Here is a 23,377-nt window from a genome sequence, read left to right as displayed (position 1 = left end):
GTTATGTTTTTTGTGTGTTTTCTATGCAGGGAGGCTGGACTGCTCTCATGTGGGCAGCTTACAAAGGTCGTACAGATGTGGCGCAGATGCTCTTGGAAAAAGGAGCTAACCCTAATATCACTGGCCAGGTACTAAGACTGGACACACTGTATTTCTTTTTCTTCCCCCTTAATGATGCTATCATTGGTATCTGATATTCCTTATTCTTTGTAGTCTCTGAAAACAGTCTCTGAATGGGTCTGTTTATGATGTCTTTTATTCTGATTGCTTCATTTAAATATATCTCAATGTTTTAGCTGTAATACAAGCCCTAGTTTCAAATATCAGTAAACAACTTCAGAGTATAAAAATATGTGAACACACCCACAACCCTGTGCTTCACCTCTACTATTCAATACCTACCCCATGATCTGCTGTTTCTTCCAGGTAAAGTGGCTCAAAGTATTAGTTTAACGGCAGTCCTGACACTGATCATTAGTTATTGTTAGCATGACTTCACCCCCGCTCTCTGCTGTCCCAACAGTACAGCGTCTACCCCATTATCTGGGCAGCAGGACGAGGCCACGCTGAGATTGTCCATCTCCTGCTGCAGCACGGCGCCAAGGTCAACTGCTCAGATAAGGTAAACACATACTGACAGATGTTCATTAAAGATGGTCCACATGCACCCTCCAATCCTTGCTTCCTTCATGTCCCTCTACTCTCTTCGTTTATCTGTAATCCCTCTTTTATAATTATTTGTGTCCCTTTGTTGTTTCCACCCTTGTTTCATTCACTCTTTCATTGTTTCATTATGCCCTTTCTTTGCAGTATGGAACCACTCCTCTGATCTGGGCATCCAGAAAAGGTCACTATGAAAGTGTGATGCACCTTCTAGCCAATGGAGCTGATGTGGACCAGGAAGGAGCAGTAAGTTGATTATAGATATCCTGTGAATGGTTACAGTCAGTCGATATCCACCACTATTATACACTATTATGATGTGGCCTTTTAACACACTGCACATGCTCTGTTGCTGTTACATGGCCTGTAGATTGTTTTGAAAATGTTATTCATAGTCAAAACAATGGTGTTTAAAATGCTTTTAGCAATAAAATAATTAAACAGTATTGAGAAGCGTGGTCACAATCTAGATTATAGTTGTTGGTGTTATTTTCAGGGTTCCAATATATTTCTGGATAAGTTAAGAAATGCATTTTGAAAGTTAACATAGAAAATTGTTCATTTTAGTGTTGATACATATGATCTGTCTGTTGTGAAAACTCATATGTCCTCTATAAGGCTGTGTACCCACTATCATTTGACATGTATTATATTTGGCAGTGTTTCCTAAACAGTTTAAATATTTTATTTGGCAGTCTGAACGGGTACCTTAACAGATCAGCAAGTCAAATTGGGTTCTCGGTTCATTGTGGGTGCCACGACATGTGAAGCTGCCTGTTCTCGCCAGTTTAGTTTTCACACAATCAAGATTTAATGCTGCCAAGCACCGCCAGCGCGTTAGTAAACAGCAATATTAAATAATTGATTGCATCTATGACGCAGTGCATCTGTGCTCCTTCGAGTCATGTTACATCTGTGCTGACACACACTGAATAATGTGATAGTTTGATATGTAGCATCAATAATCAGATCAAACTGTTGTAGCTAATGTCGCAGAGCAATTACTTTACATGTGATTAAGAGACTCTAGTGCCTAGAACAACATGAATTATTGGGCTTGTTAAATGAGATGTCAGTAATAAGTTGTAATTAAGATTGTAGTTTCATCTAGAGCTGCTGAAATTATCTAAAATGATTGAAAAACACCCAGGCAAGTGGAGAATGACATCTTGAATATTGAAATGTTATGGAGCTTCAAATGTGCAAATTTAAATGTCTTCTTCCTTTATCGTTTCAGAACTCAATGACAGCTCTGATCGTGGCGGTGAAAGGTGGCTACACAAAAGTTGTCAAGGAGCTGCTGAAGAGGAACCCGAACGTCAACATGACAGACAAGGATGGCAACACAGCCCTGGCCATCGCTGCCAAGGAGGGACACACAGAGATTGTACAGGACCTCCTGGATGCTGGCACTTATGTCAATGTTCCAGACAGGGTGAGGCCTCCCCGCTGCAGCATTGGCAGCCTGCTGTTTGACACTAACAAGATGCTGTAAAGAGGTTGATATGAAATACAATGTGAATTAAACACAGTACCCATCTCCCCCTGTTTTCCCTTCTGCCTCTCTTTTGTTGTCTCCTCCAGACTGGGGAGACAATGCTGATTGGAGCAGTGAGAGGAGGTCATGTGGAGATAGTCCGAGCTCTGCTAAACAAATATGCTGATATTGACGTCAGGGGCCAGGTAGGAGCTCCTCTCCCACTATCTTTGCTGTGTTATTGATGTTTAAAAGCCAGCAGGAGACCTTCTTATGTTTATTATTCACTGTTGCACTGCAACTCAATACTGTTTATTTGGCTCTGTAGTTTTTGGTAATCTATGGGTAACATTTACACAGATATTGTTTTAACACAATCAAACAGAAAGATATCCTACATTCACAGCTATGCTATTTCAGTATTTGTCCATATGCCTTTTTGTATTTCTGGAACAGTTTATTTTTTCAAAGATAAAGCTCAGGTTGTATTTGCCTTGTTGTTGCCTTTCCACATCAGGATGGAAAGACTGCCCTCTACTGGGCTGTGGAGAAAGGCAATGCTACCATGGTGAGGGACATCCTGCAGTGTAACCCTGATACTGAGAGCTGCACCAAGGTATGAAACCAGTCATTTGGATTTCTTCTTAATTTCTTCTAAAGTATCATGTTTCTCAGTTATGTATCTCATACATTTAAAAAATATGTATTTATGTGTTACATAAACAATAATTACATTAAAATATCAACAACAGAAATTTGGGCCTCTGCTGTTTTACTGCTGTTTCTGAAAAATACATAAAATTACTGTTGACCAAAAATGCAGATACACAACTTCTGATAATTTGTCTTATAATTTGTCTTACAACTTTTAATTGTATATAGGCAGTGCTCTCCTTTTTTCACTTGTGCCATGATAATTAATTGTAAATATAGAGGTCCAATAAATGTAAGAATAGAAATGATGATATGTTGTGTATGTTTGTATTGTAGGAGGGAGAGACCCCACTTATCAAAGCCACAAAAATGAGGAACATAGAGATAGTGGAGCTGCTGCTGGATAAAGGGGCCAAAGTGTCTGCTGTGGACAAGGTAAGTCACTTTCAAATAACATACAGAAAACCCTCGCCATGATAACTTAGTATCTTTGTATGATTTCTGCAGTTGAGGCCAATATCTTTATCTTTTAGATCAGTGGGATAATGATATCATTAATTTTGGTTTAAAGCAAGCAACTAATCATTTCTGTGTTGTTGTTTTTTCCACATAGAAAGGTGACACTCCGCTACACATTGCCATCAGAGGGAGGAGCCGAAAGCTAGCCGAGTTGCTGTTGAGGAACCCCAAAGATGGCCGCCTGCTGTACCGCCCAAACAAGGCTGGAGAGACACCATACAACATAGACTGTACCCACCAGAAAAGCATCCTCACACAGATATTTGGAGCCAGTAAGACCCAATTTCTCATTCAGAGTGTAGCTCATAGACTTGTTGTTGAGGAATCAGGATAAATGTTACTACTTCAAGTCCTTAATCTTTTTCCTCTTCTCCCATCTCATCCCTCTCTCTTTCAGAGCATCTTTCCCCCTCTGAGTCAGATGGGGACATGTTGGGTTATGACCTGTATAGCAGTGCTCTTGCAGACATCCTGAGCGAGCCCACCATGCAGCCACCCATCTGTGTTGGTCTGTACGCTCAGTGGGGCAGCGGCAAATCTTTCCTTCTTAAGAAGCTGGAGGGTGAGTTACCCCACAGCTTTAGAAACTTTTCCTATACAAGGTGGAAAAGTACAGAATTGTGGAACTTTGCTTTTTGAACACTTATTTCCTCTTAGTTTATTCAATCCTTTTCTTCAAAGTTATGATGTTAAATACAATTCGAGGCTTGAAATATCAGATTTTCTCTTCTCCCCCCTCATCCCTCATGTCCATCAGATGAGATGAAAACATTTGCGGGCCAGCAGATAGAGCCGTTGTTCCAGTTCTCCTGGCTGGTGGTCTTCCTCACCTTGCTGCTATGCGGCTCAGTGGCTGTGGTCCTGGGCTTTACTGTTGATCCCAAGCTGGCAATCGCTGTCTCCCTCAGCCTCCTCGCCTTGCTCTACATCTTCTTTGGTAAGACAGTAGACAGACTTGTGACAGATCATTTTTAACAGATGACTTGGGAAAGACTCTGCTCTTGTTTGACCTGCTCCACAAGATGTTCAGAGTGAAGGTTTAGTTTAGCAACAGGCTCAATCTTTGGGCTGAAACTCAGCTCGAACTTTGAATTTCAATATGCCATATTTCTGAAGTACGTTGTAAAAGAGGGTCAGGACCTTCAAATAATTGTGTGTGTGTGTTGATAATTTAGTTTTTTCGAAATAAAAAACAAATATCAATAAGATATGAGTGAACATTTCCTGTAGTCATATCTGCTTATCAGGTGACCCTCGGTATCAAACCTAAACAAACCTAAGACAGAGCAGTGGTACCTAAAATCATCCTCAGACCATTAAGAAAACAAATATTGAAAAAGGTTAGCAAAAAAAAGTGAATATTTTCTACAAGATACTTGAACCTGCATGGCTCACTAGAGGGAGCCATTATACAACCAAAACCAATGATGATGACTCAGGCTTCTCAACTGAAACATTTGCTGCTGAAGAGAACTTAAACATACAATCAAAGAGCTGAAAATAACAACATGAATGAATTTTTTTAGCTTTCTAAGCAGTTGACCACCTCCTTTCCTTTTTCCAGTGTTGGTGTACTTTGGAAGCCGGCGTGAGAGGGAGAGCTGGAACTGGGCATGGGTCATCAGCACCCGTCTGGCCCGTCAAGTTGGCTACCTGGAGCTCCTGCTCAAACTGATGTTTGTCAACCCCCCTGAACTTCCCGAGCAAACCACCCGCGCACTGCCCGTCAGGTGACAATAATGCACATACAGAAATAAAAAAAGTTCTCCAGGTAGTGTGAGAAAGCATCGGTTTCCTGACTCTTTCTCTCTTTCCCACATTTCACTCAGGTTCTTGTTCACGGATTATAATCGTCTATCCAGCGTTGGAGGGGAGACGTCCATGGCAGAGATGATTGCCACGCTCTCAGATGCCTGTGAGAGGGAGTTTGGCTTCATGGCCACCAGGCTGTTCAGGGTTTTCAAGAACGATGAGATTCAAGGTGACCTCACTATTCTTGGCTTTAGTTGTCAGTCATATAACGAAATTTCAGCCAGCACATACAGTAACACTTAGATCTGTTATTGAGATACCATCTTACATAATTATTGGGCGTCTAATAAATGTGAATATTTTATAGTGGTATTGAGCTGGTTTGATGACAGTGAAATTAGTAAAATGCATTCTTGTTTAATAGCAGCTAAGTAGGCCTCTTAATTATATTTCTTCTATATTTACATGCATCAATGCAATACAAGGCTGTTAAGGATGTGGTTAATGAGCAGAAAGCCTAATAGAAAAAAATTGTTTAGCTAATTTAGCTAATTTTTACATCTCCCTCACATTACCCTCTGCCTCCCATACTCTAGGTAAGAAGTGGAAGAAAACATGTTGTGTTCCCTCCTTCGTCCTGTTTGCCTTGACGCTGGGCTGCCTGATCACTGGTATGGCCCTGCTGGCTATCTTTAAGGTGGGTTGAAGCTATGAAAAATGTTTAACACACACATTTTATAGAAAACATAATATATGAATGTAATTAATATGTCATGTTAAGTTATTACATAAAGACTTTTAAGTGTTGCGTTTTGTTTATTTATAATAATAAAACGTGTTTTTACTGATGCAAGCCTCCCATAACTAGCATAGTGTCTTAATTATTTTTCTTTCTAGTTGTTTTAATTAGATAGTGGGAAAGATTAAAGAGGGTAAGAGGGGTGGCTCCTCGCCTGGCGGCCTGGGCCCCTGTGGGGTGGCTGGGGGCGCGGTTGGCGGGGCCTACCCCTTCTCTCTTTAGATGGGAAGGAAAATATAAATATTTAATATAATTTAATTAATTTATTAATTTATTTTTAATTTATTTTCATGCTTTATTCTTGTCTTATTTCTGTGTTTTCTCTCTCCACAAATACTTACTGTTTGTTTCTCCTCTTGTTTCGGTCCTGTTCAAGTGTTGTTCCCCGCTGTCCTGTGCTGTGTCTTATGTTAGTCTGTTTGTATGTTTTGTTGGTGAACACTTGTATTGCACCATAAAATTCAATTAAAAAAAAAAAAAAAAAAGAGGGTAATGTGACTTCATATGAGGACAAATGTGACTCCGGGGGATGGGGACTTTCCCTGGGAACTATGGGAACTATTTCCTGACACAAAATAATAATAACAATAATAATAATAATAATGATACTGATACTGATGATAATAACTCTGTTAATTCCTCAGGTGAACCCTAAGAACCTGACAGTGAATGCAGTGCTAATAGCCATGGCCAGTGTGGTGGGCCTGGCCTTACTGCTCAACGTTAGAACTTGGTGGCAAGTTGCTGACTCCGTTCTCAACTCCCAGAGGAAGCGCCTCCATAGTGCTGCCAACAACTTGCACAAACTCAAGAGTGAAGGATTTATGAAGGTAAAATAAATGTACTTTGAACCACATCCAGGATGGATAAAAATCCCGAGGCATCCTGGTGTCATGTTTTAGGTGGATTGCTTATGCTTATGCTTATGAAGTTGTATGTTTTTTTAAGAAGTTTGATTTTATATGCTGTATCAAGCTTGTGCCAGAAAGATCTGTCATTAGCATTAAACACACATGTAGCACTTAAAAGTGCAATGTGTAATTTTCACCTTAGAATGAGCCCATTAATAGTACATATGGAGTAGGTCCTCTTCCATAGAGCCCGCAATGTTGCACCGCCATATTTTTCTACAGTAGCCCAGAGTGGACAAACCCTTTCACGTTTTTTCAAGTTTAGTGGCCCCTGTAGGTTCTCCTACATGCTTGGAAGGGGAGGAGGGAGAGATATTCAGTTGGATGCCATCTGCAAGTTCACTGCTAGAAGCCACTAAATTCTACACACTGGTCCTTTAAAGTTGCTTAAACAGTATAACCATTATATTAAAGAGATACGTTTTATAGTGACAGTGTCTTTTCATTGTAAAAATTGTTTCAAGGCATGACATTTTTCCCTGTCTCATATCAGGTTCTGAAACATGAGGTGGAGCTCATGTCAAAGATGGCGAAGACCATCGATGGCTTCACCCAGAACCAGACACGAATGACCGTCATCATTGACGGGCTGGACGCCTGTGAACAGGACAAAGTTCTACAGATGCTGGACACGGTGTGTTTGCACTTGCATTTCTGCAGGGCACATAAATAATGAGCGCAGCTCTCTCTTGACGGATAACAAGATAATATGAAACAATTTAATTTTCCAACATCTGTCACTCAGGCAGATTTATTTCCATGAGTCAAACTGTTGTAGAGCAGCTGCCACGCGCCCTTAACTTTCAGTGGGTCTTTCACCTGTGCACACAGAGCCCACACATCTCATGTGGTGTGTGGCAACCCTGGTGTTCACAGCTGCCTCAGCTCGCCTCCAAGTTTAGATTCTTCCTCCCAGCTGCTGTAATAGAATTTCCTTAAGCCAAATGTTATTATTTGGTGAAGTAATCCCTGAGTAGATGGCAACCTCCTGTGTGCTAATGTAATCTTCTCATCTCTGCAAGCACCTCCCAGTCACTCTGAAACCATCTTCTGTTCAAAGAAATCCAAATACAACACTCTGAAATAATGTTCGTAGGTTACACAAATTACCAAATTGAATCATTTTTGAATCTAGTCTGTGTACTTTTCCTACCAGTTAATGTGCAAACATGCAGACATCATGTGATAGTGTTGACAGCTGCTGCAGAGATAGAAGTTCATCATCCTGTGGGGCGAGCTGGAGGGTGCTGGCCAGGGGTTAACAAGCCATGTATGCATGTAACACAAATCAATGTCCTGTGACATTTGGACAATGTCCCTTAGTTAGCAGAGTGGAAATCCCCAACACCATGTGCTGCGGACAGTCAGCTCTCACAGGAGTCATTAAGTTCTACAGCTGAGTGTTGCTGCTAGATGTCATGCTGTTGATTAGATTGTAAACAAATGGAGTATGCATGCACATCCAAACCAAGGAGGGCAGGTGCTGAGTTGAATGTGAGCAAATCATGAAGTAAACAAACAGCTCGCACACTACAGTGCTCCAGTGTCCACTGTTTAATTTAATTTAATGAACTGATGGCAAAAATGGCACACACTTAATGTATTATTTTCTGATACTCTTCTCCTGCCAGGTGAGAGTACTCTTCTCCAAAGGTCCATTTATCTCCATCTTTGCGAGTGACCCGCACATTATCATTAAAGCTATCAACCAGAATCTTAACAGTGTGCTAAGAGACTCCAACATCAACGGCCATGACTACATGAGAAACATAGTCCACCTGCCGGTATTCCTCAACAGCACAGGCCTCAGTACAGCCAAGAAGCTCTGCACAGCAGCCCCCACCAATGGAGACGCATTGCCTGCTGAGGGTAAAGGACTATTACAATACTTTTTGATACAAGAAGGTTTTCATAGTGTTTTTGGTGCATTGATGTTATTCTATATGCCTTTATGTTCTTCCTCTCTCTCCTTCTCTCCAGGATGGCATGAAGACTTAGACAGGAAGATGTCTCAGACTAGCTTGGGCCAGGATCAGGCCAAGTTTGGCAGCAAGAGCGCCCTCAACCGCAGGGTAATAGTTATTCAAATCAAGTTTATTTTTATTGTCCAATATCATGTACAATCTCTTGTTTTTAAGGGTTTATAGGCCCATATCAACAATGATTTAAGACCCTGAAAGCCTTTGCACATCAAGGAAAAAATGGGAGAAACCTCAAGAGGGGCTTTAAAGAGAGATTTTCCCTCCTTTGATGGCAGGGAGTACAGTATGAGTCATATTTGGCATTCACAGTTGGAATGTAGTTTGTCCAATTTAGATGTAACAAAATTAATATGTGTAGTATGTTTTGCTTGTCACCCTAAATATAAATTGTTCACACCCCACCCAAGCCCACCACAACCAATAATAATAATAACAAAGTTCAGAGATGCTTTTGTACTAAATTAAAATTGAGATAGTTGTTGTGTTTATAGATTGAGATCAAATAAATATGTTTTCCCTACTCATGTTAATCCAGAAATATTTAATAGCTGAAAATGAATATGAAATTGATAACTTGACATCAATCAAACAAAATGAAAATGCTTCTAGTTCACCACAACTTTAATAGGAAACTGAGAATGGTGTACAGACATGCAGCCTGCAGAGGGTGGGAGATGCTGTCTTAGAAACCCTCACTGCTCTCTCATTTCGGCCTCCTCCTCCCTAAAGGGGATGTTCAGTGCAGGCGTGGTGTTGGCAGGCAGTGCAGAGGCCAGAGGACAGAAGGAGACACACAGAGACCGAAAGAGAGAGGTGCTCGGTGCGCAGCCAAGGTTCCTAGTGTAATTGATGTAATGGCTGTTTATCCTTCCTGCTGTGTTGCCACAGCCTAATGACAAGGCCTAGCAGCAGTGGGTCCCTGTGACAAAACACTGGCACCAGGTCTGCTGGCAGGAGGCTAAGTGACTCTGCTGCTGTCGCTGATGCCGTCCTCCCTCCTGCGAGACCTTACCACTACCCCCCTCCTCTTCCTCCTCCCTTCCCGCCTCCCTCTCTTGTTTGTTTGTTTGACATTTGTTTGTACCTCAGATTTATCTAGTACCCTCAATTAATGGTGTTGGCCCTTTTATTATGGGGCGGCATGCTCTTTTTATTTGCCCTCCACCGCTAGCTAGCTCTTGGCAGGAGGGCCCTCTTTCTACAAGTGCAGATTAAAATGAGGGCAGGGGGGGAAAGTGAATTAGTGGCTCTCTGTTTTCATGTGGCTTCTCAAGTTGTGGATGACATTATGTGTATCTCTACCATCTTATTTCCATTTACTGGAATTAAATGAATTACCCTTATAGGGAAACTAATTATTACTTGGAACTCAGCATTCAATATTTCTGTAAAATAAAAAAAATCTAGAAAAAAAGAAAAAGAAAAGAAACAATCTTTCAAAATATTACCATTTTATAACCAGCAATTACGCTTTCAAATAAATCATTGAAAAGTGTTACCAAAGCTAACCAATAAAGCTGTGTCACTGCTGGAAAAGTGAATACACTGTATGTATATTGAAAATCTATCTGTATGATAGACGTTTTCAGCCCTGACTGAGTGGTGGCCATATGTTTCATCTCTCTGAGAAAGAGGTCATGAGACCGGCGTTACGACTTCAAAGTCAACCAAAAGCCTCGCCTTGGCTCATGACCATGGCAGCTGTCTGATATCATCACAGATGTTCTCCGGTAGATCTGTGTCAATAGCTAGCCTGTGTATCATGACTGCTCTGCTTTGGACATTGCTTCTTTGACTTTTTTCCCCCTTCCAGTCACAAAGAATCATATGTTTTAGTCATGAAGATATGATGTGGAAGGAAGACAGAGGAAGAGTGTGATTTTTTTAAAAGTGTCTAATTAGATTCACTCACACCTCATTCACTGGCTTAAGTTGCAGAATTATTTTAATAACCTCTCAACTCAATAAGCAGTCAAGAACTTCTTTATGTTTCAGAAAGTTGTACTATCACTGATATGCTAATGTATCATGATTTAATTTTGAATAAAAGGAAAATAGTCCCATAAACGTATAATTTGGCTGTCAATGCTCTAAGTATGATTGCACAGGAAGTCAAGAATATGAGAAAATGAGGCCTAGCCATGCATCTGTCAGTCAATTTACGCTTAAAGTTTTACGATGACATGGCCCGAGATCACATGGTGACCCTGAAACGCCTTCTCTCCTGTCTCATGATGCACAGCTTGGATCAGTGATGATGTAAAAGCTCTCAAATCCCTGCCGGGGTCAGGAGAAAAGTTGAGCCATTGTTTCACATGTCATTGCAAATTATCTTTAGGGTTCTTCCCTGTTTGATACACAATATGACTTTTATGACTCCTGTGTCTGTAGATAATTGCTATGCTCCCTTTTTCCCATCAAATTCTGGCCCTTTCATGTTTTTAAGTAATAATTGTGCAATAATTGGATGATGCATTGAAATGACCATCCACTCTACACATCGGCAACCTATCCCTCACCCCCGCATCAGCAGTCAGAAATCTCGGCATCCTGTTTGACTCCACTCTGTCCTTTGATCATCATATTAAATCCATCACAAAGACATCCTTCTTCCACCTCCGCAACATTCCACGCTTCCGCCCATTCATCTCAAACTCAGATGCTCAGACTCTGGTTCATTCATTCATCATGTCACACATTGATAACCGCAATTCCCTTTTTACTGGACTCCCGGCAAAACCTATAATACATCTAGAACTCAGCAGCCAGAATCCTTACTCATACCTCACACACGGCCCATATCACCCCCATCCTCTCCCAACTGCACTGGCTACCGGTACTGTCACGCATAAAATACACCTTCAAAGCCCTCCATAACCTGACTCCAACATATCTCTGCGAACTCCTGTCACCCTACTCTCCCCCTCGGCCCCTCAGGTCCTCCACCTCCAACCTCCTCACAGTCCCACGCACCAAACTATCCACCTTGGTAGGCCGGTCCTTCAGCCCCCAAGGTCTGGAACTCTCTCCCACAATCCCTCCGTGGTTGCCCCTCCATCTCCATTTTCAAGCCCCAGTTAAAAACCTTTCTCTTCAATGAACACTTCTCTTCCTCTTCTCCTGCTAGACACATGATTCATCCAGACATTTCCAGTTTTCTGATAGTTTGAGTCTCAACTACCTTTTTTTCAATACTCTCCTTGTCTGTGAAGGACACATACCGGCGCCGCCAGATGCAGAGAACCATCACCAGACAGATGTCCTTCGACCTGACCAAGCTGCTGGTGACCGAGGACTGGTTCAGTGACATCAGTCCACAGACCATGAGGAGGCTGCTGAATATCGTTTCTATTACAGGTAAACTATAAATCACATCCTGCTCTGTCCATAAAGACCTTAATTCAAGTCATTTTGTTAAGGAGATTGGATGGTTCATTCATCCTAAATGCTTTGCTTTTGAAACTTTAGTCAGCTGTTAGAGAAATGTTATTGTAGATGGAGGAGCAAAGAACCATAAAAGCAAAGCTCAGATGGGATTTTATCCTAGAACAGTAGAGTACAACATATGGTTGCAGAGGCGGGGCTGTTAACCAAGCATTTTAATGAAAAAATAAGAGTAAATTTTACTTCTGAACTTTTGCAGGAAAAAATTAATTAATAAAATCAATGGCATGACTGACAGATAGGACTTAAAAATGATCCACCCAGATCAGCAGTTTGAGAAACAAAAGACACAAGCAAACAAAGAGTTTGATGTTGACCAGCTTGTGTAACAGTTGAGACAAGCTTCTATAGCTGATTAGGGTGTGACATTGAGCCAGAGCATGTTACTCTTGTCAGATATGGTGTAGGTATATGAAATCTATGAAGGGTGTGATATTGTGTACATATGTCATATTACAACAATAATATCACACTGAATAACATCATCTCTCTGACACTCCTCCTTTGTTCCATCACTTTGTCTAATAATAATCCAAACAGGTGGATGCATGCTGAGAAAGTTGATTTGGGATAGTGAGTTGACCAGTCATCCACTAAAGCCCTATAAAATCCTTTGTGCTATTGGTGACAGGTCGTCTGTTGCGAGCCAATCACGTCATCTTCAACTGGGATCGTCTGGCATCGTGGATCAACCTGACAGAGGAGTGGCCTTACAGGACGTCATGGATCATCCTCTTTTTGGAAGAGACTGACGGAGTGTCTGACCAAGTCACTCTCAAAACCATCTATGAGAGGTACACACACATCACCACTGGCTGTCAATGCTCAGAGAGATTCATTTTTGGTCCTACCTTCAGGCCCAAGAGTAAAAGCATTCAATCAACTCTAACTTAGTAGATTACTTCAGTCTCTGTTGAAATGTATGAGACCCCCTGAGGTGTCCTAACCTGGAGATGTCGTTCAGGCAGAGATATTCCATAAGAGGAAAGTTGTTGAAATGACAAAGAGCTTATTAAAAGGAGGAAGGAGCAGCAGCAGCAGCAGGTGCAGAGGAGGTGACGGAGGAGAAGTCAGGGTCCAAGCTGAGGATCAGTCATGGGGACAAGGTGAACTGGCTTTTCCCTGCTGGGCTGAAAGGCGAGCCCAACATGGTGGAGCCCTAATCTGACAGTTTATCCTCTGTCTCCACTATAGACTTGTGCACTTTATTCTTGTTGTTTGTAGGGCTGCAACAACGAATCGATAAAATTGATTATTAAAAGTGTTGGCAACAAATTTCATTATCGATTCATTGCGCGCGATTACTGCCTTACTTGCTGTGTCATGGAGCAGTTCAGACGCAGCTGAGCAGAGCCGGTATCTGCCGCCACTGAATGTTGAAACAAATCCTGTTTAAAGTTTTATAATTTTCATTTTTCTGTATTATTTATCTTTTATTTATTGTTCCAACAGCTCAGGTCCATTGAACAACAGAAAATACCTCTTTTTGTGTAGCACATGTGTATGATATTTTGTTAAAGCTATCAGACATTAACATTTAATTGTTTTGTTTAAAGTATTATTTATAATTTAATATTACTTTAACAACTCAGGGACGTCCAAGCAGCAACATGTTATTTGAGCACTTTTTTGCATTGTCAATTTGAAATAATGAATGAAGGGGTGGAAATTTAAAAAATTATTTTTTTTATCCGATTCATCGATTAATAGAAAAAATAATCGACCGATTAATCGATTATCAAAATAATTGTTAGTTGCAGCCCTAGTTGTTTGAGTCATGCATACAAGATGTGCCACTGTCAGAGGCAGTGTAAAACTATTTGCATAGGTAGGGCTGATAGGATTGTTGCCTGAGCTAATATTTGAAGTTAAATATAGATGTACATTTTTAAGCCACATGAGTGGCTGCCAATGTTTACATTCAGTCTTCTATGTAAATGGAATGTTAATATTAATTAATTATTAATTATTGTTACTCAGGTCATTTACCTATACACGTAAAACGATGAATGAGTGATATTGACTACATTTTGACTTTTATCCTCGTCTGATACTCTAAACTGCAGCTGTCAGAAAACATAATATAATATCAGATTTTGCATCTGATGAGTGATATAAAACAGTAATGACACGCTCTCTTTCCTTGGAGGAATTTTGAGATGTTGAGATGAAATACAAGCCCTGATCTCTAAGATGTACAGACGACTTCCATACACTTGCATGCTTTCCTTCTTTATTTCTCAAGTGCATTCCTTCCCTCAGTTTTGCTCCAGTTTTGCTCCTGTGTTCTGACCTCCCTCATGAGATCAAACTATATAAAATAATTGATTATTTGTTGTCTGTGAATGTCTGATGTAAGTACCTTTGACCAGCAGGTGGCAGTAGAGGATTTTGATTTCCTTTATTGCACAGTTACTGCTAATGGCTGTGAGTGCCACACTAATTGGCATCTGATAGACAGATTTAGTAATTTATCATAATGCATGAGGCAAATGATGATTATTAAAGTGTGGACTCCATGAAGGGACATGTCTTTTTAAAAAAAACAAGAGACACCTTAATCTTTGGTTGAGCAGCAAAGGAAAAGCATTGTCACTGGGTGTGTGTACAGTATATGAGTGTATGTGTGTGGTCACGGATGCTTTTAGGCGTGCTCACCGCAGACAGGAGGAGATAGACTGACACAGGCTGAGTCGCAGGGTTTGGGCGCTGTTGTGCATCATTTGCTGGCCTTTAAAGGTTGCACTCTGTCACAATACACTAGCGCCTACGACTCCTGCGGCAGGGAAGTGTCAAAGACAGTTAGTGTCAGCCAGTCAGCCAGCTAGATTCAGCAGACAACCCCACCTCCCTCCCCCAACTGCACGGTAAAGCGCTGCCTTATTAGACTATATTTTTGCTGTTTGGTTTCCAAAGGACAATAGGCATTACCTTTCATTTTTTCTTTTGTGTAATTGTTACGTGGAAAGAGTGCAATATGAGGGGAGGACAAGGTAGTAAATGAAAAGCATCATAGTCAGAAGCGTGTAATTTAATTATTTTGCTGGATGTGACGATGTCTGCGTTTTATACTTGTCTGTTTAAGTGGAAAAGCATGTCACTACACTATGTTTGAGTAGAGCGGACACCCTAAAGAAAATATCCATACTTCTACCATAATCATTGTGGAAAATAAAACTGGGAGATATAATTATATGCTATTAATAAAAGGGCTGCCATAAAATTCTACAGTGTTTCTACATCCAACGAAAGGTCCTTTACCACAGCATGAGATTGTGCTTACACTGCTCATTACACCTAATATAGCCGTCATCTTGTTTTTGACCAACGGTCCTGTCTTTCTTTATCTTCCTCCTTTCCAAATGGCTGCTCTGTTCTTCAGTGGCCGTCGGAGAAGCGGCCTTAATGATGATGACAGGAAGCCTCAAACCGGCTAAACACAACGCCTTGCCTAGAGGCCTTATCTCTCGCACTAATCTTCCACTGATAAGACTCAGGCCCCAGTCTGTGTATCTTTTTCTGTCTCTGCTCTTTTCTTCCCTTTTCTTACTAACTGAGCCTCTTTAGGTCCCCTTTTTTTATTCTGGACGAGTTATTCAGTCTGTTCCCTTAGCGATGGATAGGCACTTGACTGACCTCTCAGAACCTCAGGCCCCTTCTCCCGACTGTCTGTCTTCTTGAGAAATGGATCATATCTTCTCCTTGCTTTCCTTTATTGTATATACAGCACAAGTGCACACACTCATACACATCACACCTAATTTTGTAGCTTCCGTTCAATTAGATCTTATAGTTGATATCTTTTTGTTTACCACGAGACAAGCTTAGTTCAGACCTTGTGTTTGTGCTCCGTGTCTGTTTTAACACTCATACATGTGCACGAGTTGTTGTGCTCAGCCATTTTTACACAGTGGGACTGCACATCCCTTGAGCATTACTAAGTGAATATATTAGTGGTGAAGTGAACATGGGGGTGAGTCAGCCCCTTATAGGTCAACTGTCGCCCTGCATCTCAGTCACAAGGCAGCATGCTCTTCTTCTCTCCTCTTTTTGTAAGGCTACAGCTCACTAGGCTACAGTATACAGAGGATCTGAAGTTATGTTTTGTAGATAATTGATGGATGAATAACACATGTTAGGTCTAAGAGGATGTTTTCTGTTTTATTGCCATGATTTTAAAGCTAAAAATAAAATGTAGGTTTGTAGGTTTTTTTATGCCCTGCCTGTCCTTCTAAATCAAAACTAAAAATTAATCCATACACTACTAAACCATAGGAAAATATGTGATGAAGATGACAGCCACTCTCTACAGCAGGTAACTGAACTCCTTGAAAAGAAACAAAAAATAGAAATACTCGCCCACCTTCCCTCATATCTCGCACAAACACACGCTTTCAAAAGCTGTTTTTAGCAACTTGCCTGGCAATAACAAGCGTCCATGAAGGGCTGTGAAGTGTCATTGTAGGACACGGCGTGAAGAAAAATGTTCAGCTGTAATTCCCGAAGCGGGAGTGGGCCAGTACAGCCTTCCTAATCTGATGGAGAATGTGTAATCGGTTAATAACCTCAGCGATTTCTGTCATTAACGGTAAGACCGGGGGCTGCCCAGACTAATGCAAGGTAGCAGGGGGAAAGGACTGCGTAACAAGGATGGCACTGTCTGTCGAAGATATTGGCTCAAAGCAATCACGCTTATACACACACACGCACGCACACACATGGTCACATACATAGACACATGCACACAAAGAGCGTAACTAAAATGTTTGTCTCACTAGTTCTGCAGGGAAAACTACAAATTACACCTCGAGCAGCAAGCCAGAGCCGTGGCCTGCCCAGCACACTGACGGAAATTGAACAGAAAACAAAACAAAGTGTTTTGGACCGACCCACATATTTGTAGCCATCAAATTAACAACCCTAAATCCGTGTTTCCAATGCTGTTTTCCTTTTCTTTTTTTTTTTCCTTTTTTTTGATCACTCACAAATTGAATTTGGAGCCTGCAGCCTTGTGACTGTCATTTTCAACTATATCATTTATTCCCTCTCAGCGTCGTCTCTTCTCACGAGTCAGTTCTTCCTTGTTTAAGCTGCCATTACAGACTTCATGACCATACCTAACCTGGCTCTCTCCTACTTCATGGTTATTGTTGTAAAGCAGTCCGCCAACACTGCTAATGCACTTCTGTATTTTTATTTCCTTGATGTTGTTCAGGGTCGTTACATTATATTTAGCCATTTAGGAGACACTCTTATGTGGAGTGACTTCAGGTGCTGTATTTTTTTTTTTTTTTGAAGAGCTACAGCTGTAACCTTAAATGTGTTTTTGGGAGTCTACTCACCTCCATTATTTTTGTCTCACAACCGTGGTCCTGTGGTGGTGCTAGTTGTGCAGGAAAATGCTGGTCTGACATTACACTGCTATTACTTTGTTAGTCTTTATTTAAACAAGTGATGGAGACTGTAGGAAAAGAAACATGAGAGAAAGCTCTGCTGAGATTTTATAGTACATACGGGGGAGATACAGCAACTGAGGAGGTACTTGGGTTAAATGATTTTAAGAAATCTATAGGTGTTCATTAACAGTATCAGTCACACTTTAAATTTAAATATCAGTTTTTGTCAGCAGTGATTTGTTTGAATGGGAAATAGTTGTGTGTTTCAGTTGAAGGGTTAACATATTTGGACCTAATGATGTATGGGGGTGGACTCAGTTGGCCCCACAGAGAGTTTATTCCTGGACGCACAGATCCCGTTTTCAGCTCTAGGAGAAAAAAAAAGTGTCACTGGTCCACTGAGCAGGTTCCTGCTCTGCTCTGACATCTGGTGCCCTGTCTGTGCCAGGATGCCCCCGCCGCACTTAGGAGTGTGTTTCTGGCGCTGCACCTGAATCTTCTGTTCATTACACACACCCACACATATAGACACACAAACTATCGCACGGCATGCACTTACAGTCACACTCGAACACATGTACACACACGCAGGAGTTGTGGTGAAACGCACGCACGTCATAACCGAAACAAGCAAACACTATTTGCCGCTACAAGCTTTTGCGATTAAACATATGCACATACTCACCTCAAATCACACATAAAACCTGTGTGTGTGTGTGTGTGTGTGTGTGTGTGTGTGTGTGTGAAAGTGTGTGTGTGTGCTGCATGCATAACACACACACACACACACTTTCACACACACACCTAGCTCTCACACCAGTGCAAGAACATATGTCACCCCCAACTCCTCTGAGAATCAGTGTAATTAATCAGACCCTGAGATGCAGGCTGCGTTCAACAAACACACACACACACACACACACACACACACACACACACACACACACACACACACACACAGTACAGGAAGGAAGCAGAACGCAGCAAAGAAATAGTTGTCAGGTAACTACCTTACCTTAGTGTTTGTAGTGTTTGGTAGGCATCTCGCTGTCACTGTCTCATGAATCTTGATGCACTTCATGCTGTCTCTCTTTCTGTCACATTAAAAAAATGAACTACTCCTGTCTTTCCCTCATTCTCTCCTCCCTCTTGTTTTGTTGGCCTGACCCTGCATTCATCTACCAAACAATCCCCCTTGCAGAGATGCGACTAGAGCCAGGCACTTCTTGGACACTTCAAAACTTTTTTTCCCCCCTCTAATCACACTCTGAATGAATATGTAGCCAGGCAATTCAGTCTTAATTAGAGAGACCCTTATCCCAAGTACTGAAACATTAAGATGACGCTCTCTTCATTCAGGATTACTTTAATTGGCACAATTATTGTAATTTGGTTGCAATTATGCTCTGGGATAAAAGTGCCATTCCAAAGCTCATGCGGGTGATTCCCTTTATGTGGAATCCTTTTAATACGCTCTTAAATATCTGGCCACACAAAAAAATTTAAAAAACCAGAGATCCTATTCTTTTCTTATGAAGAATACTAAACTTTCCCTGCCCTCAAATGAAAAGTCTTTATTTTTTTCCCCACGTGGCCTATTGTTCATGTGATTTCCCGTTGTAGTCGTGACACATTGTACAATCTAGATGCGCAGTAAATGCTCATAAATGGTTTTCCCCTCTCTCTGTGTCCTCTGAGGGAGTCCATTGTCCCCGCGGTAAATCCCTTCAGGAGGTATTTCAGTGAAAGACAGAGTAAAACTGGTAATTCAACCGCTCATTGCACTGCCATTTGCCAAGGGGCCCAAAAAATGTGTGTGAATTAGTAAATGCTGCGGTGTGAATTCACCTATGTCTCACTAGAGTTCTGGCTCCATCCCTGATAGGATAGACGTATTGAGTTTACATACCGGTGTGCTGACGGACCACCTGACTGTCTGTTAGATAAAGACGGAGAGAGACAAAAAAGAAAGTGTGGTACGGATGAGATAAAGATAGAGAAAGGAAAAGGGATAGAAAAAGATAAGAAAGGGCATTAACACAGAGAGAGATGGAAAGAGAGTCTGGTCTCAGGAGGTAAAACAAGGTAAATGAATCAAGTGTACAAATGCAGTAGAGGGTCAGCCCAGATAACCACAGGATTATTGCTAGACGAGTTTGCCATCAGTGTTTTCGCGTCTCAGGTGGATTCCAAACCGCAGGTGACGCGGCTGCTCCAAGTGAGATAGTCCAGGTGGTGGACACACACAGATTCATGCACATGTCCCCTGGGTCTCACATGGCTGTTTGTGTGTGTGTGTCTGTGTGTGTTGGTCTGACTTGCATTGTCGTCCTCCATCCCTCAGGTGTTTGGCGGTGGTGACTAAGGCATGAATCAGCCACAGCCAGCTCCACCACCACTCAACCCCCACTGAGCTGCTTAAAATGCAAAAAAAAACCAAAACATGGCATCCGCAGCCAGTGTATGCAGGTGACACAGGAGGAGGTGTGTGTGTGTGTGTGTGTGTGTGTGAAAGATGAGTTTAGATTGTGTATTTGAGTGTGTGTGTGTGTGTGTGTTGGCTACCATGTGAGGACGGAAAGAACGTCATGAGGCATTCTTTGTTAGAAAATCCTTAAAGCCCTTTTCATTTCTGCCTGTAAGCCGAGGTTGAGGGATTAGTCTAATTGGTCTGAAACAAGAGAACTGCTCTGTTCCTTTTTCATACAAAGCATAAAGAATCATTTCAAATGCAATAAAAGCCTCAGCTACACCTCTGACTGGCCACTGCTCTTTAGTCACAGAGTCATTCATCAGTGACGAAAAGGGCTGGATTAGCATTTAAATGTGACACTGAGATGGAGGGAAAGGAGTAGTGACCAGAGAAGCAGACATCTGCCAGATACTTTGGTATTTCTGTGGTGTCGGGCATTATCGCTGATCTCTCCCTCTCTGCTGTCTCTTTGTGCTTGAACCGCTGGAAGGTGGGAGGGTGATTATAAATAGCAATGTAGGGTTGAAAGAGGGTCAGCACTGACCTTTAAGTGGACAGTGAGATTCGCCACTCAGCCACCATGGGAGCCACGGGCACACTTGATAGTCACATAGAGATATGTACAGACACATACACACACACACACACACACATCCGGCCCTTAACTGATGTTAACATCCTGGCTCTTCAAAAGTCAATGGAGGTCAGACCCTTTTGTCTAAGAGTGGCGTGTGCAGAAACCACCCCGAAATACCAAAGAACTACGAGACAAGTGAGGAAGCCCAAAGAAGGCGATTTGTAGATTTAGCCTATCCAGCCTATATTGGGAGGGATTATGAGTGTCCTTTTCTTCCCCATTCTTTGCTTTTAAAGCGTATGATCCTGCTGCCAACCACTGTATAGTTTGAGGATTTAGTTATCAGATTTGTCTTCTCAAGTGATGCACAGGTTCTAAAGAAATTTCTTAATAGTCAGAAGAGGCTTTTCCTCGCTGCCTCTGACTCAGATACAAATTGGAGTGGAGAAAGTTTTTGTAAAAGATTACCAGTCAGTTCTGCTTTTCAACACATTTCTCCTTTCTCCTTCTCTTTGTCTTGCTCTCTTTGTTGCCCATGCTCACATGCTCGTTGATCGTCCTGACGGTCTATCATCTTATTTCTGATGCATGCATCTCCCTCATTGTAGTTGACCGGAGGATTACTGGTTCAGCCGGAGAATCCTCAGCTTTATTTGCCACATTCATCACTCACTGTATGGATCTTCAGTTCATAACAGACTTATTCCAGATGTGTTATCAGCTGCAGAAGAGCACATTTGTCTTCCACCCCACTTAACTCAGCATCATACGGACTATCAGCTGGCTATTACAGCTATAAAACGACCACATGCGCTGATATGAACTCAGTGGTGCAATTAGTGTCACAATGAACGAACTCTGTCATGGCCCTAGGATGCTCCGAACTCTTCTCCTGCACATAAATCACTAAGCTGAGGTTTAGTGTTTTACTATTTGTCAAGAATGAGGCCTGAGTCGAGGGTTCAGTTAAGGTTTTTGGGGTCTGGAACAAGAAGGCTCCATTTCGGCGCTACACATGAGTTTAATCAACATTTCAGGGAACCACTGAGTCCTGAGCCCATCTCACCGAGAGGCCACTCGCTCCGAAGCTGCTCAGTTTTTATCAGCCTGGTGTGTTTCCCATTAGCCTGCTTGTCTCTGTGGTTTGCTTTGGGATGCACAGGTCCAACTTAGTACTAGAGAGTTTCAATTATTGGCCTAAACTCTGCCACGAATGTATATGGAAAGTCGTCAGTTGGCAGTGCCAAGACAAGGAAACGAGGAAGAGAGACATTTAGAGTGAGAGAGGAAAGAAGAGAAAGAGGGTGTCCACATTACTTGAAGCATTTGATTTAAATCAAGAAAATGCGTCTGGATTTTAAGGAGACAAAGAACATGGCGTCATCTAAAGTGAAAACATATTTTTGCTCTCCTCCTCTGCCTTTGGGGTAGTGGAGGCTTTGGCAGCTTCCACTGTAACAATAACCTCTCTCAGCATTGATGCTTCAATCCACGCGCCAGCTTGCTGGTCTGTCCGCTGTCCACTGTTTTCCCAGAGAGGGCCTCGCTCGGTTCATCCACGCGCTTGGCAGACTCTTTGCCAGCGTCTCTGACATGACTCTGACCAAGAGAGGAATGTGCCGGACCCGGGCCTGGTTAACTTCTTCACCCACACACTGTTGTACTGGTCTCACAGAGTCTGACATTGACACTCTTGAGCTTCTCAAACACAGTGTGCACAGGGGTTTGTCTGTTCTGCAGGCATCTCTCTGTCTTTGGGCCCCTTTATGGAAATGTTTGGCAGCAAGACCACCTCTTTGTGTGCGCATGTCATCTGTAAGCACAGAGGGCAGCTGTAAAGCAAAGTCAAGTGGTACATTCATACTTTCAGTGCCCAAAGAGAGAACGGAAGGGATAGAAAGATGAATTCTGCTCATTCCCGTCAGCTGCAGCGTGTGGGAGGTTGAGAGGAGAAGAAAGGCTATGCTCCAGTCGGCTTTGGGACCTATTGGCATTTGGATAAGCTCAGAAAGCTCCCAATGGCCTTGCCACACAGAGAGTAGTTGGGCCTAAGCGGCTGTACTGCTGCAGCTATAAGCTGGGTCCTGTCAATGAGCCCATTGTGCAGGAACGGCCGCTGGGATGCCTGACGGCCTTTGTCTCACTCTTCCTCGGCCTGCTTGAAAGTAGCACGCCGGCTTTCTTGGTGCTTCAACTCAAGCATCCATCTTGTCATTTGGTGATTGATTGCTGATAAGAAAGGCTTTGTTCATTTTGTCTCTCTTCTGTTCACTGTGAGGATGACTAAGTCTGATATGATTCGTGTCAATTGCTTAACACCAAGCCCAACAACTCATCATTAGTTAGCTGCAAAGGATGTCATTTGAAGTGGTTAAATTTCACTAACACACTTTTGTACACTTCTGTAATTCTCACCATGCATTCATTGATCAGTGCTCTCTGGTCTCTAACAATAACCTGACAAGGCCAGTATTGAAGTGTGAGCTCTACTCTGTGTCTGACCAGTCAGCTGGGAATGCCAGAAAAAGACCCCTGACTCTCTCCCTCTTTCTTCTTTCTTCTTTTCCATCTGTCAGGGTTAAACTCTGTGATAGATGCCCTTGACTTGTTCTGCTCATCAGCTCCTATTTGTCTTTGGACGTTGCATCTGTCTGTGCTACTGTTTGCAATGGTACAACAGCACACCAGAGCAAACATGCAGATCAGCAAAATATGCACAACTGTAGCTAA

General features: G+C 42.1%; 1 protein-coding gene across 2 annotated transcripts in view; it reads left to right on the top strand.

Moving 5' to 3' along the window:
• kidins220a (kinase D-interacting substrate 220a) overlaps nt 1-23,377 on the top strand; it is a 45,741-nt gene that overhangs the window by 7,431 nt on the left and 14,933 nt on the right. For both annotated transcript variants that reach the window (XR_008323064.1, XM_053335088.1), the window contains exons 5-23: nt 30-128; nt 524-622; nt 811-909; nt 1,901-2,098; nt 2,248-2,346; nt 2,658-2,756; nt 3,131-3,229; nt 3,408-3,585; nt 3,711-3,875; nt 4,071-4,250; nt 4,878-5,043; nt 5,143-5,294; nt 5,662-5,762; nt 6,509-6,694; nt 7,269-7,409; nt 8,407-8,644; nt 8,756-8,847; nt 11,970-12,114; nt 12,833-12,995. Coding sequence is in view for 1 of the 2 variants with exons in the window: in XM_053335088.1 (XP_053191063.1) it covers nt 30-128; nt 524-622; nt 811-909; nt 1,901-2,098; nt 2,248-2,346; nt 2,658-2,756; nt 3,131-3,229; nt 3,408-3,585; nt 3,711-3,875; nt 4,071-4,250; nt 4,878-5,043; nt 5,143-5,294; nt 5,662-5,762; nt 6,509-6,694; nt 7,269-7,409; nt 8,407-8,644; nt 8,756-8,847; nt 11,970-12,114; nt 12,833-12,995 (2,699 nt within the window). In the remaining variant the exon portion in view is untranslated. The remainder of the gene's footprint in view (nt 1-29; nt 129-523; nt 623-810; nt 910-1,900; nt 2,099-2,247; nt 2,347-2,657; nt 2,757-3,130; nt 3,230-3,407; nt 3,586-3,710; nt 3,876-4,070; nt 4,251-4,877; nt 5,044-5,142; nt 5,295-5,661; nt 5,763-6,508; nt 6,695-7,268; nt 7,410-8,406; nt 8,645-8,755; nt 8,848-11,969; nt 12,115-12,832; nt 12,996-23,377) is intronic.

Source organism: Scomber japonicus, chromosome 16 (assembly GCF_027409825.1).
Source record: "Scomber japonicus isolate fScoJap1 chromosome 16, fScoJap1.pri, whole genome shotgun sequence".
Taxonomy (NCBI): domain Eukaryota; kingdom Metazoa; phylum Chordata; class Actinopteri; order Scombriformes; family Scombridae; genus Scomber; species Scomber japonicus.
The sequence above is the reverse complement of the archived record's forward strand: the minus strand, read 5'-3'. Positions and strand labels throughout refer to the sequence as shown.